Genomic DNA, 16,748 nt, shown 5'->3' with positions numbered 1-16,748 from the left:
ACCCCAAGTATTTGAAGTCATCCACCCTCGCTATCTCTTCTCCCTGGAGCCCTCACACTTCCCCCTCTATGCACATATATTCTGTTTTACTTCGGCTAATCTTCATTGCACTCCTTTCCTGGGCATGCCTCCATCTTTCTAATTGTTCCTCCGCCTGCTCCCTGCTTTCACTGCAGATCACAATACCATCTACTACATCATAGTCCAAGGGGATTCCAGTTTAACCTCATCTGTCAGTCCATTCATTTGTAACGCAAACAGGAAGGGGCTTAGCGCGGATCCCTGATGCAATCCCACCTCCACCTTAAATTCTTCTGACACACCAAAGGCACACCTCACCACAGTTCTGCTGCCCTCATACATGTCCTGTACTATGCTAACATATTTCTCAGCCACACCCAGATTGTGCATGCAGTACCACCTCTCTTGGTACTCTGTCTTAGGCTTTCTCTAGGTCTCCAAAGACACAAAATAGCTCCTTCTGACCTTTTCTGTACTTTTCCACGAGCATCCTTAAGGCAACTACAATTGCTGGCTAAATAATGAGAAAATATTGCAAGTTGTTCTAATGTACCGTGCGGCCCCTCCCTGTCTCTATGCAAGATGTTTTTATATATATATATTTTTTTTTTTCTGTCCCTGTTAAAGCCACTTTTGGCAGCCTGTCGCCCTACGAAGCATTAAAAGAAGTCCCCCCTCCCCCCCGAAATTTTACTCACGGTAAACACATCCCCGTGTTTCTGTTTCATCCGGCACAAAAACTTTGCGACGTCCTTCCGGAATGCGAGCGCGTGTCCCAGCCAGGGAATAACACCTTTGTCCAAGGGGGGCTCATTTTGCCGTCTGCGTCAACGAGAAAGAGAAATGGAAAAACAAGGCGTGTTAAAACAGATGGCAAGTGCAGTTGCTCATAAATATTGCTTATATCAGATCATATGAAGATTCTTCCCTCTTGCTTTAGTGCTACATTACAATATACATGCAGTACATATGCAGTCTAACGCTTTTCCTTCCCTGGAACATGTATTAACCTGCTGAAGTATGTGCACAAATCTATGGTGCGAATGACTGACTTACCTGATGCGAGGGTAGTAGAAGAGTATTCGTAAGAGTACACATACACAGAGTGATAATAACACCCATAGCATGTCTGTATAGTAATACCTGGGCTTTCTCAGGAATAATTTACTCCATCTAAGGCGTAACTGACTTATATTTGCTCCCTCCTGTCAGGAGGCGTGGAAAGGTGTGGCTGATGACACCGACACGCATTTCACAACGTACACCACTGATGTACTCCACTAAGGAAGCATAATAAAATCACTGGAAAAAAACAAAACCAAAAAAATCCATGACATAATGTTGTATTTTTAGGGCCCGCCTGAGGGCATTTTGTGACTAGCCGCTGTATGTTTGAGAAATCTTGCTAGGTCAAATTATTCCTCTTCTGCAGGGAGATCATTTCGCTTTTTATGGTAATACAGTATCATCCTAGCTCTTCTTTTTTTTTGGGGGGGGCTTTTTTTTGTCAGTGCAGTGAAATCCATGGTGAAAGGACTTATGCTAAATGTCCACGAGGGTTGATAAGCAGGGTGGAACAGCTGGCGGAAGGTGTCTGGTGTTCTATGTGACAGAACAGAAGAGTCGCTGCTAAGACGAAGGGGAAAGTTTATAAAACAGCGGTGAGGCCGGCCGGGATGTACAGATTCGAGACTGAAGAGACAACTAGAAGCAGAACTGGAGGTGGCAGAAATGAAGATGTTGAGGTTCTCGCTCGGAGTGAGCAGGTCGGATAGGATTAGAAATGAGCTCATTAGAGGGGCGGCCAAAGTTGGATGTTTTGGCGACAAGGTTAGAGAGAGCAGACTTCGATGGTTTGGACATGTCCAGAGGCGAGAGAGTGAGAATATTGGTAGAAGGGTGCTGTGGATGGAGCTGTCAGGCAAAAGAGGGAGAGGAAGACCAAAGAGAAGGTTGATGGATGTTGTGAGGGAGGACGTGAGGACAGTTGGGGTTGGAGAGGAAGATGCAGGAGATGGGCTTCGATGGGGGGGGGGGGAAATGACACGCTGCGGCAACCCCTGACGGGACAAGCCGAAAGGAAAATAAGAAAGATGAAGAAGATCTTCCAGGGAGGCAGACGTACGTCATTGGACCACTTCTGTAAATGTGGCGGACTATATTTAGGATTTTGGCATTCAAAGATGAGCAGGTATGAACACACGATGACACACTGGATAGAACCTCATGGAATCTTTCTTACCTCATTCTGAAGCGTAGCCATGGGAATTTGCTTTGTTTTGGTTTATACTCGCGCTTCATACGATACTATGAGTAATGAGAATGAGCAAGAATATTGTGAAATAGGTAAGTGCGGTCACAGTTACACGCAGTGTTGTTTGTTGCGTCCATTGCACCAGCAGAGGGCAGTCACACACTTTTTGAATGGTGTATCTCGTAAATACATAAAATGATGTAATAGACATGGCTTTTGGAAGAGTAAAGTTTAGATAGGGGTCGGAAAACTAAAAGTAGATATGAAAAAAGCATTAATTACGAATTAGTTTTTTTTCGTTAAATTGTTGCATTAAAATGGATGTTTTTTTTTTTTTTAAAATCTGTTTAAACAATTAGTTGTTAGTTATTTTTTTTTACATTAAAACGTTTATATAATTACAATTGATACTGTTTGATTCCATGTAAATTATTTGTAAATAATTCAATTTAAAATGACAATGACTTCATGATCAAAAATACATTTAACATATTTTCCATACAGTACACAAACAATTTATCATCATCATCATTACCTCATCTGCGAAGCACTTGGCCCATGCGTACTTTCTCAAAATCCAATTTGAGTGCAAGTTAACTCTCCGCTGGTTTCGACACATTGAGAAAACTTGTTAATCTGGTCCCGCCTCCCCACAGGACACAAATATTGACAAAAAGATATGGATGTGAGCGGGAATGATGACTTGGCTGCACGAAGATTTCAGGCTCACGCTGTTGAACTCTTGTCTTAGCATCTCTTAATGGCTGCTGGCTACTATGGGGCGCGTCACTACAGATTCGGTCAACTTCAGTGACACAACTTTAGACAGTGTAATGCAAGGGGAGTTCAACTGTTGTTTGATTTATTTTAAAGTTGTGTATAAATAATAATAATAATAATAATAATAACAAATTATCTAATAAATAAAATAAATAATTAATGATAAATGAATAAAATATAATAAAATAATAAATAACTGAATAAATAAAGGAATGAATAACACATGTGTATGAATATGAATGAATAAAAAGCACTACAGAATGGTTGAACATTTTTAAACAAATTTGATCAGGAATTTGTAAAAAAAGATAATGTGGTGGACCAGCGAAGGTGACAAAAAGATGTCTCGAGTCCAAAATAGGTTGCATAGCAACAAAACTGCAGTATTCTCTCTCCCTTTCTGATATCCCCTTTTAAAAGTGAACTTTCTTTTCCAGCAGCCGCGTTATAAATAGCACCCAGACAAGCCAAATCCTCCGGCATTCTTTTATCACACAACTTCACAAGTGAAATAAAACTGTATCTATCTGTTCTATCTATCTGTTCCATCCATCCATCCAAACATCCACCAATCTATCTATCTATCTAGCTATCTATCTATCTATCTATCTATCTATCTATCTATCTATCTATCTATCTATCTATCTATCTATCTATCTATCTATCTATCTATTATCTATCTATCTATCTATCTATCTATCTATCTATCTATCTATCTATCTATCTGCATAAAACTCCCATTTTAAAAAAATGTTGTATTCAATGTTTCCACAGTGTTGTTTTACCAGTAACCACGGTTAAATAGTCCTTATATTACAATCATAAATCATCCTCATAACACACTGCCTGTTAAACATATACTTTTTGTTGTTACTTTTCACTAATAACAGTTGCAGAACTTCTTTTTACACTTGAATGGTCTTCATCCGTCCATTTCTGTTTATTCTCTGCAGCGGAGTCACTCCCAGCTGAGGGTGCGAGAGGAGTGGGGTACACCATGGACCAGTGGCATGAAATATGACTCATGCGTGCACAAGAAAGTGGAATTGGGGACGTGCACGTGTGTGTGTGTGTGTTATTGGGGAGGAGTCTCACACACGTCCATTGGGAGAGAGAGAGAGAGAGAGAGAGAGAGAGAGAAAGAGAGAGAGAGAGAGAGAAAGAGTGTGTGAGAGAGAGAGAGAGAGAGAGAGAGAGAGAGAGAGACAGAGTGAAAGAGTCATTTCCGTCTTTCCGTTCAGTTTTTTTGCCCCCCCCCCCTCTCTCTCTCTCTTTTACAATGCTAGTCAATAGTGGCTCGTCTTCGCGGAGTTCTTGTGGAGGACTCGTCCTTGCGGGGAGGAGTGGTCTGGATCGCTTGTGCTCGGCGTCGCCCTGAACGCAGCACCGTCGCTCAACGCAACACGAGCCGACGGAGCCGGAGAGAGAAATCCACGAATCCGAATTCGAGCCGCGTTCTCGGGCTATGTCAGCCCAGTGACCGCCGAGTGCAGACGGACGAAAGGCGCAGCCCCCTTTGCCGCCTCGACCATTTGGGCCGCCCTGCCTCCTTCCAAACATGTCAACGCAGGCCAAAGTGAAGAAGGACAAAGAGATCATCGCCGAATATGAAAGCCAAGTCAAAGGTCGGTGCTGCTCACACATGGCAATTGTGCAACTTTACCACAAGCTTAATGTCCGTGTGCAACGCCGAGGGGTGGGTCTATCTGCATTTGCTCTTCATCGCATCCCAATGGAGATGTGTTTTTTCTTCTAATTTATCCTTCCCACTTGTTTATGATCTTTTTTTGGCACTACACTTTCGTTCAAACTTGACCAAACCGGTTCCTCTCGAGCCACGGAGCCTGCATGACTACTAAGCAGGCTGCAGTGTGAGGCTGCTGCAGATGACTTTCACACTGCAGCTTTTAAGATGCACACCCAACTGGGGGGGGGGGGGGGTGTAATGGGTCCGGCTCCTCTCTTGGGAAATCTTCCCTAAAATCCATCATCCATTTCTGATACCACACACACGCTACCAATGATAATGCATAGAAAGATAGAAAGAAAAAAAATGGTGATTGAAGTGCAGCTCGAGAAGGTCACCCATAGCAAACAGTTGAGAAAGTGCATCAATAATGGATGGTGTGTGCATCAATTATACACCATGAAAGGATTTTCCCTTCTGAGACTAAATGTGTGGCTAAAAAGGAGGAGAGCAAACCAGTGCAGGAAGTGCAGGCAGTTTTTGTGCATAGATGCTGCATTGTCCTCCCATGTCCTTTCGCACCAAATTGTCACGGTTCATGTGCAATCATTTTTTTTATTAAGGTAGGGGGCTCTAATTTTTCGACTTAATGTGTCAACACAACGAGCAGTTAAAACAGACTATTAATTTTTTTTAATACATAAGTTTGTTCCAGGCTTAAACTGTTGTTGTTGTACTACTTCTTTTTTTTTGTCATCACCATAAGTTACATTTAAGACATTTCACTCCCAAAAAATGTAACATATATTTTGCTGTTAGAAATGCATATTGATCAATTTCCCCAAAACACAAAAATATCAATATTTTAAATATAAATAAATAAATATAGACGGACAAAATACATCATGCAAAACAGCAAAGCATGTGAGCTTGATGACAGAGTGGACATTTTTGGTTCATATTAGCATTTAATGACAAGCTGGTATGTACATTTTTATTTTTTTGTATCCATTGATATTTCAATATTCATCCATTCAGCAATTTTCTTTGCCACTCATCCTCACGAGAGTCGCAGGGAGTGCTGGAGCCTATCCCAGCTGTCAACGGGCAGCAGGTGGGGTACCCACTGAACTGGTCGCCAGCCAATTGCAGGGCACATAGAGACAAACAGCCACCCTCACAATAACACCTCGGGGCAATTTAGAGTGTCCAATTAATGTCGCATGTTTTTGGGATGTGGGAGGAAACTGGAGTGCCCAGAGAAAACCCACGCAGGGACGGGGAGAACATGCAAACTCCACACAGGCGGGTCCGGGATAGAACCTGGGACCTCAGAAAAGTGAGGCCAACGCTTTACCAGCTGAGCCACTGTGCCACCATATTTCATTATGACAGAGATATTAATAGCGAACATTCAACTACACGCATTATACGATGAAAATTACAAAATGCAAAATTTCCTCTGCAACTATCCATTTTAGCAGCCTCCACTAAAGAAAGATAAAAGAGATGGTTGTTGGGTCACTGAAAAAAAAATCATCAATCAGAAAGGGGCGTTTAAGCTGAAATGACAGGGTTGACAGCAATTTCTGGGACAGATGTAAAATATTCAATATGATCATTAAAATTGAATAGCTGTACTTGAGCAAGAAGGCTAATTTTATCAAATAGCTTTGCGTGGACATTAAAACCATGTTGAAAACGATTTGGTACACTAGTTTCACGTGTTGGACAGTATAATATATTCTTCTTTTGTTGCCGTTGTTGAGCCTGCTCCCCCACCAAAAAAAAGCCTAAAAAGCTTGATACTCACTGAGCTGAAGTCATACTAGGCCCTCTGAGGTTTTGTACAAAATGCTGACATTCCTGAAGTTTCCCCACATTGACTGTATGATCGCTTTCCACAAAAGGAAAAATAGTTTGCGCACACTCAACTGCCACAGCAGTAAAAATCGGTCTCTTACTGGCACCACATCCCAGTAAACAGATGTTTAAAAAAAAAAAAAAAACAGATAGATGAAATGATCCAAGTTGGTTATGCAACAAAAGCCTCGTGCCTTTCTACGTTGTCATATTGGTCGATTATTCACTCTTCGGCCCCCTCGCTGGCCACTAGAAAAGCCGCCACCGCTTTGTATCACGTCTTCATTCACTTCTTTTCATGGGAAGCTTCGAAGCCGACATGTTAAGATCATTTTGCAAGTGGAACTAGATCGTCTTGGAGCGGCTAGGGGGCTCATTTGACACTGACACTTGGCTGCGGCGTTGCTGACTTACTGGCAGCGCAATTAACTCTCTCACCCACACGCACACACGTTCATAAATAGTGACATATCTGATCAAGTTGCAAGAAAAGTACAGTACACGCTTGGACTTGAATGGGTAAATATCGTCAAATATTTCATCGATGAGCTAACATTCATTCACGAAATGGAAAAAGAGGTTAGTCAGTCAACTACTGTTCTTATAAATGATTACCACAGTTTATGTAAACTTTCCTGCGTTTATTTATGAATCATATGAATGTGCAGTAAATTATCATACAGGAAAATTATTGTTATTCCTTTATTAACTCCCATTACATGAAAATGTTTTGCTAGCATAATAGTAAGTATTTACAAAATTACTCTACTATACAAAATTGACCTTGAGTGCAATTTAAAAAAGCTTGATGTTAAAATAATAAATATTTGAATATTTTAGTGTGTTCTTTAAAAGCATGACACTGCACTGAAAAGTTTGAACATTAGCATTGATGTTAGCATCTTCGCGCTAGCCTGTTTTACAGTAGGAGTTTTGTTTTATGGTCTAACTACTGACGTCGTGTTGCTTTAAATATTATTCAAATATAGTTTACAACTTAAACATTCTCTTGAAGTAAACATAGTGTGATTCTAGGTTTAGAAAAAGAAAACAAGAGACAGGTCTGAAAAGTGACATGAGCATGTAGGCTAGGAGGCTAAAAAAAAACATACATTGTTTTGCTTTGAAGGCCATTCACACATACAGTTTTCATTTATCTGCCTTGAGTGCAATTTAAAAATAGCTTGACATTTTAGTGTGTTCTTTAAAGGCATGACACTGTTTTGAAAAATTTGAACATTAGCATTGATGTTCGGATCTTCGCGCTAGCCCGTTTACGGTGGGAATTTTGTTTCTGGTCTAACTACTGCCGTCGTCTTGCTTTGAATACTATTCAAACATAGCTTGCAACTTAAACATTCTCTTGAGGTAAACACTGTGACTCAACGTTTAGAAAAAAAATACAAGAGACAGTTCTGGAGCGTGACATTAGCATGTAGGCTAGTACGCTAAAAAAATACATTTTTCTTCTTTGAATGGCATTCGCACATAGAATTTTCATTTAACATATTGTCATTTTTAGTGTACAAAATCTCGATCTTGCTCTTGTTCTGAACTGTTGCCTACCTCAGCTATGATAGCACTTCCCATTGTTCCATGATAAAAGTTTTTTTGTTTCTGGGGTGAAAAATTTCTGCATAGTTGTTCTTTAAATGCCATTCACAAAATGATTTAAAACACGATGACAACATCGTATTCCTTTCTGTAGTATATTTAGTAACAGAATTGCATTTGACTGTTATAGATGTTTTTTTGTACTGTCAATGGGCTTTCTTGTATTCCCCTTGTTGCCTTATTGAGTGTCGATACTATATACGCATTCCATGGAGTGCACGTGGCCACAGCCTGAAGCCCTCGCCGTTTATTAATCATAATAAAAGAATTGCCAGGCTGACTCTGCCTGTGAAACGTCAGGGCCACACTACGACAGCCAAAGTACATCTTTTGTCGCCAGTGACGTTCCAGACCCTGCGTTGCGGTGTCATAGCGTTCAAAGCGAAACCTGCTTGGAACGTCAGCACAGCACAATGTGGATTTTCCTGTCCTGCGGTCGCGCAGACAACTTTTCAAGCAATTGGATCGAGGGAACCGCACGAGAACTCGTGCGCGTGTAGGCCCCGAAAAGCGTAGCGCGGTCGTGAGTGCATTCAGACGTTCACGGTCCTGATACGAACCAAATGATGTCAACGTGTCAGTCTGGGTTAGAGCACATGTGACTAGCCACGCATGGCGAAATGCAGACGTAGCCCCGGAGAGCAGCACTAGCTAACCGGAGCGGGCTGCTTCCACGACAACGACTCCTCAATATTGGATTTTTGGACGAGCAGCCTTGCCTTCAAGGCAACAGAGCTCAATTGTTTCCGTGTCCAGCAGAAGTCCTCGCATTTAGCGATTACATGCAAGTGCATCTGAGCATGTTCGCAGTACGTGAATTGTGTTTTTAAGCACAGCGGCGGCACTGAAAAAAAACGTCAGCCTGCTTGTGCTTAAAAACAGGATCTGGTATGCAGTGGAAGCTCAGCTGTGATGCTCATAAGCAGAGAAATCGGCCAGCGAATATAGTGAAACCTCAACCGCAGGTTTCTCTTAAAATATGCTTAAAAGGTAAAACAAAACTTGGATATTCATGTGCACAACTTCAGCAAGTCTTCTACCGAGTGTTTTGCATTTTCTTTGGCTTTTTCATGGTTTTTGATCTCAACTCGGCAGGGTTGCTCATGAAAATGTGAGCAACAATTTGAATTAAATATCAATTAGTAATTACATTTACAGAGGCTAACACAAATAGAAAGGAACTGAGCGGATAAAGGTTACTGGGTACCATGCAAGTTTGCCACAAACTACTTCCTGTTTCCTCTCTCTTACGGGTCTGTCATCTTCAAAGTATGAATATTTTTAATTTCAGTTTTTCTTCGTGTGCACCATTGACATTTTGTGCAGTTTTCAAGACGTTACCAGTACCCCAAGTAGTACAAACTCTTTCCTGTTCCGTCTGTTATGTCTGTCAGATCTCTCTAAAGGCGACATATTTTGCCAGATGAACTTTTTTCAAGTATTTGGGAAGTAATACTGTCTTTACGGTGCCTCGGTAAACACGGGAAATACGAAATAAAATCATCCACGGATTCCCGGGTTCCAAAGTATTTCTGCCGAGAGGCCTGAAAGAAGGTCATTTGAATTTCTCGGTTTTATCTATGTCACACTTAGAGTATGTACTAAGTCCGTGTTACAGTCATTCTATGAAGGTCTAAATAACCAAAATACGGGTCTTTTAAATTATGACTAGTTTCACAGTATTTTAGTTTTGCTCGTGGCATCTATTGCAGTATTTCTGAACGTGTGGTACTAGTACCCCCTTACTCAGCTCCAACTTGTGTTATGTGAAAGAATCCCTGCCCAAGCACAGTTCAGTTGTATTTAACTTTTTAGTCGCATATATGTTACAATTTGCATTTAATCTTAACAAACTGTCTATAAACTTATATACAAGTGTATTTATATTCAACTTCCATCAACGATATCCATCCATCCATTGTCCAAGCTGCTGATCCTCACTAGGGTCACGGGAAAGCCGTAGCCTATCCCAGCTAGCTTCGGACGAAAGGCGAACTACACCCTGAACTGATCGCCTGTCAGTCGCAGGGCAGATATCGACACCATCACTGAGCGGGAATCGACCGCACGCTGCCCGCACCAACGGCAGGCGTGTGTACCATTACACCATCAGGGACTCTACATGAACAATATATTTAATTGAATAATACTATTTCCTCCTCTATATTTACTCTAGGCAGTTATTGTTCAAAGGGTATAATGTTAGTTAATGTTGATGTTAATAATATTAATAATGACATGGTACCACTTTTAAAACACTTTCACACGGTATTGAATAGGGTAATGTCTTCAAACGTTTGCCCGTTAATGCACATTTTAGGATTAAAACGTGTCTCAGTTTTGATGGCCAGTTAGACGTACTGTAGCCATATTTTAATATTGGTAATGATGGTAGTATTTAGGGAGCAAGTTATTTTTTTTAGGCTATGGTTTAATAATTCTGAGAACCACTGACCTACTCTAGATTGTCTGATAGCCCGGAAGTAACCCGAAGTAAGTAGGGGAGAGTACACACAAACAGTATTGACACCGATACCATAGTAGTAAGATCCCTACTTGCAGTTCATAAAGGGATGGTGATTGTGACAGTTGGAGTCTGGAGGGATTCACCCATCCATTTTCTGAGCCGCTTAGCCTCACAAGGGTCGCGGTAGTGCTGGAGCCTATTCCGTCAATTTTCGAGCAGGAGGCCGGGTAGACCCTTAAATGGTCACCGGCCAATCACAGGGCACATAGAAACAGACACATCATTTCACTTAGCATTATCTCCCATGGGGAATTAGACTTTGTTGGTTCCACCATAATGTATTCAATTTCTTCCACTTTAGTGCTACTGCGGCCTCCAGGATGTTGATCATTAGGGTTGGCTGGCTAATCATATTATAAATAGGTACTTTTAGACAAATTCCTCATCCCCGTGGGTGTGCACCTTCGTAGTGAATTACATTTGAGAACCTGATGTCGTGTGCGTGGATGGGAACTATTCCGTGTATGTATTACATTGAACTGTGAAGTGCTCGGCCGTGTCCTCGCGTGATTATGCGCACTCTGAGAACGCTTGAATCATTCATCGCTTGTAGTGCAATACTGCACAGTCCCCGGTAACAGTTTAGCTTCTAAAAATAACCCGGCTACAGGAGAGCGATTGGAAATAGTCTATTTGATGCCTAGCTGAGGACATGCTCTCGGTTTGCTCTTTACATTCACTGTCCCACATGTTGTGGTTCAATTTCAGCGTGGTGATACTTTTGCTTCTTTTTCGTCTCGCATTGCCGCCTCGTTGCTCATCAGTCCGGGCTGTTTATTGGACATTTCTGAGCGAAGACGGTCTCTCCTCTTGTCCTTGACCAAACGCCAACTGGATCGACTGGTGCAAGTGTCGGAAGAAAGAGAAAGAGGACTGGCTGCCTCTGGCTCAGATGCCTCCAGAGGCTTGTAACCAGGCAACTGCACCACTAAAACGGCCCGTCAGGATAACATCTCCTCCCAGCTCGGGACCACATATTTATTTTGTCTTTGTTTATATTGCTCCAATTTCATTCACATTTTCTCTCCCAGAATGGACGACTGGGAAGAGCATTTACAAATATCCTTTTCCATCCAGTTTCTGTAATTTTAAAGGAAAATAAAAGCTCTTTTCTTTATCGGAGCTCTACAAAGTTCCTTTTTGTGTGAGGAAATCTTATGCATGCTTGAACACGTCTGTAAGCACCCCCTTAATGCCCCTCAACTGTTTTAATGTCTCATACAGACATAGAGCTTTGTCTCTTGTGTGCGTGGGTGTGTGCGTCAGTAAATGTATAATTAACATATTTTAACTCAGGAGGAACATAATAACCGTTGAGTTGATTAATTGATCACTGGGAATTCTGCTTTGTGTGGAAATAGATTGCTATAAATTCATGCCTGCACTACAGTGGTCCCTTGAGATTCAAGTTGAATGTTTCCCGTAACCAATCTCGTATCTCAAAAATAGCATTCCCCATAGTAATGAATGGAAATGCCGTTAATCCGTTCCAGCCTTCCTTCACAATTTTTTTTAGGGAGAATTTTTTAAAGCAAAATTGCACTCTGTAACATTGTACTTTTTAAAAAGAATGTCAAGAATTAAACAGTTTTTGACAGATTTTTACTTCATTTCAATGGATATTGTGCTGCTCGTTCAACCTGGTGTTTGTGCTTTGGCGACTTAGGACCAGTAGGAGACAAACACAAAGAAGAGTTTCATGACAGACTCAATAAGATGCTATAATATTATTTATTTATTGCAAAGGGTAGGGTAGATAAAGTGAAAGAATTTTCAACGTGTTGCTCAACTTTTGGCTTAAGTGTTATAACAGCATGACACATGCTATTTGTTAGTCCGTCTATGGTGTTTTACATTGTTTGTAAGCTTCAACTGGGAGAGGCAGTAAACAACTTGAAGGCTCTTATTTTGTAGAATCCTTTAAGATCTGCCAAACTGCTGCTTGCTATGAAGTCTGTTGAGTTCACTGCCACCATACGGCGGTCATGGCACAAATATTTGCTCTCAAGTCAAAGTGAAATATCAGCTTATTGACAGATGTTTGCTCAAAAAAAACAAAATATTTCAGTCGGTTCAAACATCCCTCAAGGCACCCGGACGACGAGTCTGTTGACAAAAGAAGACAATATGACATCCGCAGAGGCCTCCACCGACGCTGCGAATTGTGACCTTGGCATGGAAATGAAAGATGAGATCATTTTAGTGAGATTTACCCCCAACCCTCTTTTGCAACTTTACTCAGCCACACATTGATGGAAACTTGTAGCGATGCTTGTGTCAATTCAGCTTTGTTTATATTTTCTGTAAAGAATGTCATTAGCCTGTATTTACGCTGGCTGGCATCCTCATCTTTCTCAGTAAAAAACAGCAAAGTGTACCTACCTCATACTTTATTTTTGAAGCTGTTATGTTGATATTTTTGAAGTGAAAATGTTTAGGTGGTCTTTCTTTGTCTCTCAAGATCACTCTTAAAATTAATTTATCTGTGTGGAAAAACACATTCTCCATTTTCTGTAATCGAAATGTATTTGCATATTTGATTTTGATCAAAGAGAGTATGCTTTCATACCATGTCAATCATGACAGTGCAGAAAGTTCGGCAGCAAATAAATATGTTTGCAACATGATGGATGACTCCACATGCAAAAATTTCCTTCCAATTAAATATAAAGCAATCTAATGATGTGACACTCCAAGTAACTATTCCCTTTGCCCGCTCATCTTATTCCCGCTGTGTCAGCAAGTTTCCCAACCCCTTAATTTGGAAACTGCAGGAATCTTGTAATTAAAAGAATTCCCCATATTTTCTGTTTTGAGACAAATTTTTCTGAGTGCTCTCAAAGCACACTGCACACTGACCTAGTTTTTGTTTTTTGTGCTGTCTGTGGCAATATACAGACGTGCATGTCACAATGCACGTGCACACACACACACACAAATTTCGCAACAGACAAATGCTCTCAGACATCTGCTTTTATCCAATTAGGATGTCTTTGTTCTAAATCAAGTACTTCCGCTAGCGTGATAGTTTCCTGACATAGTTGCAGCTGTGTGTAACAATAAAAGGGTCAGGCATGTCCACCATGTACCATCACTGGTTCTTCTCCTGCTAACTTTGATCGCTCTTGTTGATCTCCAGAGATCCGTAATCAGCTGGTGGAGCAGTTCCGTTGTTTGGAGCAGCAGTCGGAATCCCGCCTTCAGCTGCTCCAGGACCTGCAGGACTTCTTCCGCCGGAAGGCCGAGCTCCAACTGGAGTTCTCCAGAGGCTTGGATAAACTCGCGGAGCGCTACTCATCCAAGATCCGCACTTCCAGAGAGCACCAGCATTTCAAGTGAGTTCCTGGACTGCCTGGAGTTCATTGAATCTTTTCACAAGCTACATTGGCGACACGTAGATCTCTGGATCGTGTTTGAGATTGGGTCATTTCTGAGTGGGGTTAAGATGTTTTCCCCAAAGAGTTTTACACTTTGCTCCACAATGAAAACAATATTTTTAAAATCTGCAATTTCCAGCCAGTTTTCTTGATCAGGTTTCTGACTCAAGTTTGTGATGCGTTCCCTGGGTTCTGCATAGCCATGCTTTCCTATTCCTCAAGGACTTGCGGTGTGCAAATTTCACTCTGGATCAAATAAAGCCACCAATTAGTTCAGTTCAACTTGTTCCGTAAGTAAACTTGCTGATTACTTCACACAAACGAGTCTCGGTTAACAAAAGAAAATGGAGGGCACAATAGTCTTTAGTTTGAGTCGAGGTGCATTTTTGTGTTCTTTCCATTGTCGCACAGAATTGATAATTCTCTGCCAATAAACGAGTGGCAGAGTATCCTGTTAAGCCTTTAGACCAGGTACTGGTACTCCAAAGGGTGACAAAAAGTGATATAATATAAGGATAGTTTCTTTTGTTTTGTTTTTTTGGTGTTTACAATGGAAATTCCCAAAAATACCCAGAGCCAAGGGTTTGTACCGCATGCCAGTAACAAGACTAGACTGGCGTTAAACAAAGGGATGAACAATGTAAAAAAGAAGAAAGCAGAAGAATTGACCTGAAATGCAGCCCGGGCCTAGGAAGCCCGTGGCCTCAGGCTGCTCTGGTCCTCCCAACTAGGTCAGACTTTAGTCTTTACCCACTCTACCAGCCCCCTCCAAGCTCGTATTTTCTCTGTGCTTGTCATTTCATTTCCATCCTCAAACAACTTCGCACTAGATGCCAACTGTTCTTTTCTCAAATTTCCAGACCGGTCACAGAGAATTACCGAGCTCACAGTCGTAAGGAATGAAAGACAGCGGCTATTTTATTTATTTGTTTCATTTTTTTCCACGGTTGTCATGACACGAGCCAACTCCGTATCTCTTTATGTTTTGGCAGCAAGTTCTGGTTTATAATGGAACGTGTTTCACATGACAGCGTCAGTTCAAATCATGTGCATGTTGAGAAAGAAGAAAGGCAGGAACTGTGACATTCATGTTACCTGCCTGTGTTTGTCAGGCATAGCAGCGGTTGGTCGTTCAGTGGTGATCTGTCGAGCTCTATTTTCGATGGCCTTTTGGGCCAATTACATAAATGTAGTCAAGGCAGGGGAAGCTGCCATCTCTGCGATGTCGATTAATGGAGCGTTCAGTCAAAGGGAGAGCCCTGTAAGACATTCCCATCGCTTCACTTATCTCGTCACCCGTTGTCCCAGCCCCCCCACCCCGTCGCCCGAACCTCTCCTCCCATCACTTTAAATGATCGTCATTATAAATGCCTGTCAAAGGCTTGATTCCCCTGTCAGTTACTACAGCGACTATAAAGTGTCTAGTCTTGGTTCCAGTCTCAGTTTTAGAACTTTCAGAAATTTCTACTGTCACACAAATATCGACCTCGTGCACGTGACGTCACCATTTTCACTGCGCCATATTGGCGGTCAAACAGAGCTGCTCGACATTGTGGGAAACATTGAAGCGGAGGAGAATATATATATTTACAATACCCGAGACCTGTTGTGCTGTTGGTTGTCACAACAGATGAAACAGATATTCAAAGAGATCATTCTATGGAATGCCATCTGAAAAGACCAGAAAATATCGATGGATTTCGGAAATAAACATGATGGATGGTGCCCAACCAAAATACACACGACTGTGTAGCGATCGCTTCATTTCAGGTACGAATTATTCTTCTCAATCTCAAATTACCAAAAAGTATTTATAATGCCAAGTTGGCTCATTTGAGAATAATGCGTATTAAAAAAAATAATTCTCACAGAGGTTTACGGAGGTTAAGTGTGGCCGCACTCGCTTCCGTTTACATTCCGTGGAGACGACTCCGTCCTCTTTTTTTTTCCAATCATAGTTAATGAATGAGAGTTTGTGTAAAACCAGGGATCATTTATTTAAATATTGGTATTTGAATTGAATACTGGGGGAAAAGATCGATGGATTCCGTCAAAATTTAACGTGAAGCCGAACACACTTCCGCGTTCAACGAGCGTTCAAAATCGTCACAATGTAGGATTTGTTCCTGATGAGAATAGATCCAGCAACAAAGTATTTGTATGCGTCCAGACTTTTCTACGCTTTCAAACTCTTCCGTGTAAATCTCAACGACTTACTCACCAGGTCCACGTGAAGATCCAGTTGTCCAAGGCAAGCAGAAGCGAATTAACAGTCCCAATTTCTTTTTGGCGAAAACATCGACTTCAGCATTAAATAAGGGTCCTCTATGCCAAGTTTATCTAATTTTTCCACGTACCTTTGTTTTTTTTTTTAACCTTCTAAATGTCTAACGGTATCGGACAAGACTCTGGGCGTCGTGCTATAAGACATATTTGTGTGTCGTCTCCAACCGACTTAGCATTGAACCATGCTTTGCTAGACCGGCAATATGGCGAGGCCAACAAAAGTCACGTGATTTTATGACGTAGGTGCATGAGCTCTCTCGAGGACATGTTCAGGCCGCTTTTGATGCAGTGTAGAGGCAAGAAGGATGACTTGTGAATTACTGGGGGAATTCTGTCGAT

The 16,748-nt window shown here is 41.5% G+C and overlaps 1 protein-coding gene across 3 annotated transcripts in view; it reads left to right on the top strand.

The window, feature by feature from the left end:
- Positions 1–4,350: 4,350 nt before the first annotated feature.
- LOC133507677 (SLIT-ROBO Rho GTPase-activating protein 3-like) overlaps positions 4,351–16,748 on the top strand; it is a 38,527-nt gene continuing 26,129 nt past the window's right edge. For all 3 annotated transcript variants that reach the window (XR_009796871.1, XM_061832975.1, XM_061832974.1), the window contains exons 1-2: positions 4,351–4,680; positions 13,886–14,081. Coding sequence is in view for 2 of the 3 variants with exons in the window: in XM_061832975.1 (XP_061688959.1) it covers positions 4,614–4,680; positions 13,886–14,081 (263 nt within the window). In the remaining variant the exon portion in view is untranslated. The remainder of the gene's footprint in view (positions 4,681–13,885; positions 14,082–16,748) is intronic.

This window comes from Syngnathoides biaculeatus, chromosome 10, assembly GCF_019802595.1.
Source record: "Syngnathoides biaculeatus isolate LvHL_M chromosome 10, ASM1980259v1, whole genome shotgun sequence".
NCBI lineage: Eukaryota > Metazoa > Chordata > Actinopteri > Syngnathiformes > Syngnathidae > Syngnathoides > Syngnathoides biaculeatus.
This window is presented reverse-complemented; position numbering and strand designations above follow the sequence as displayed.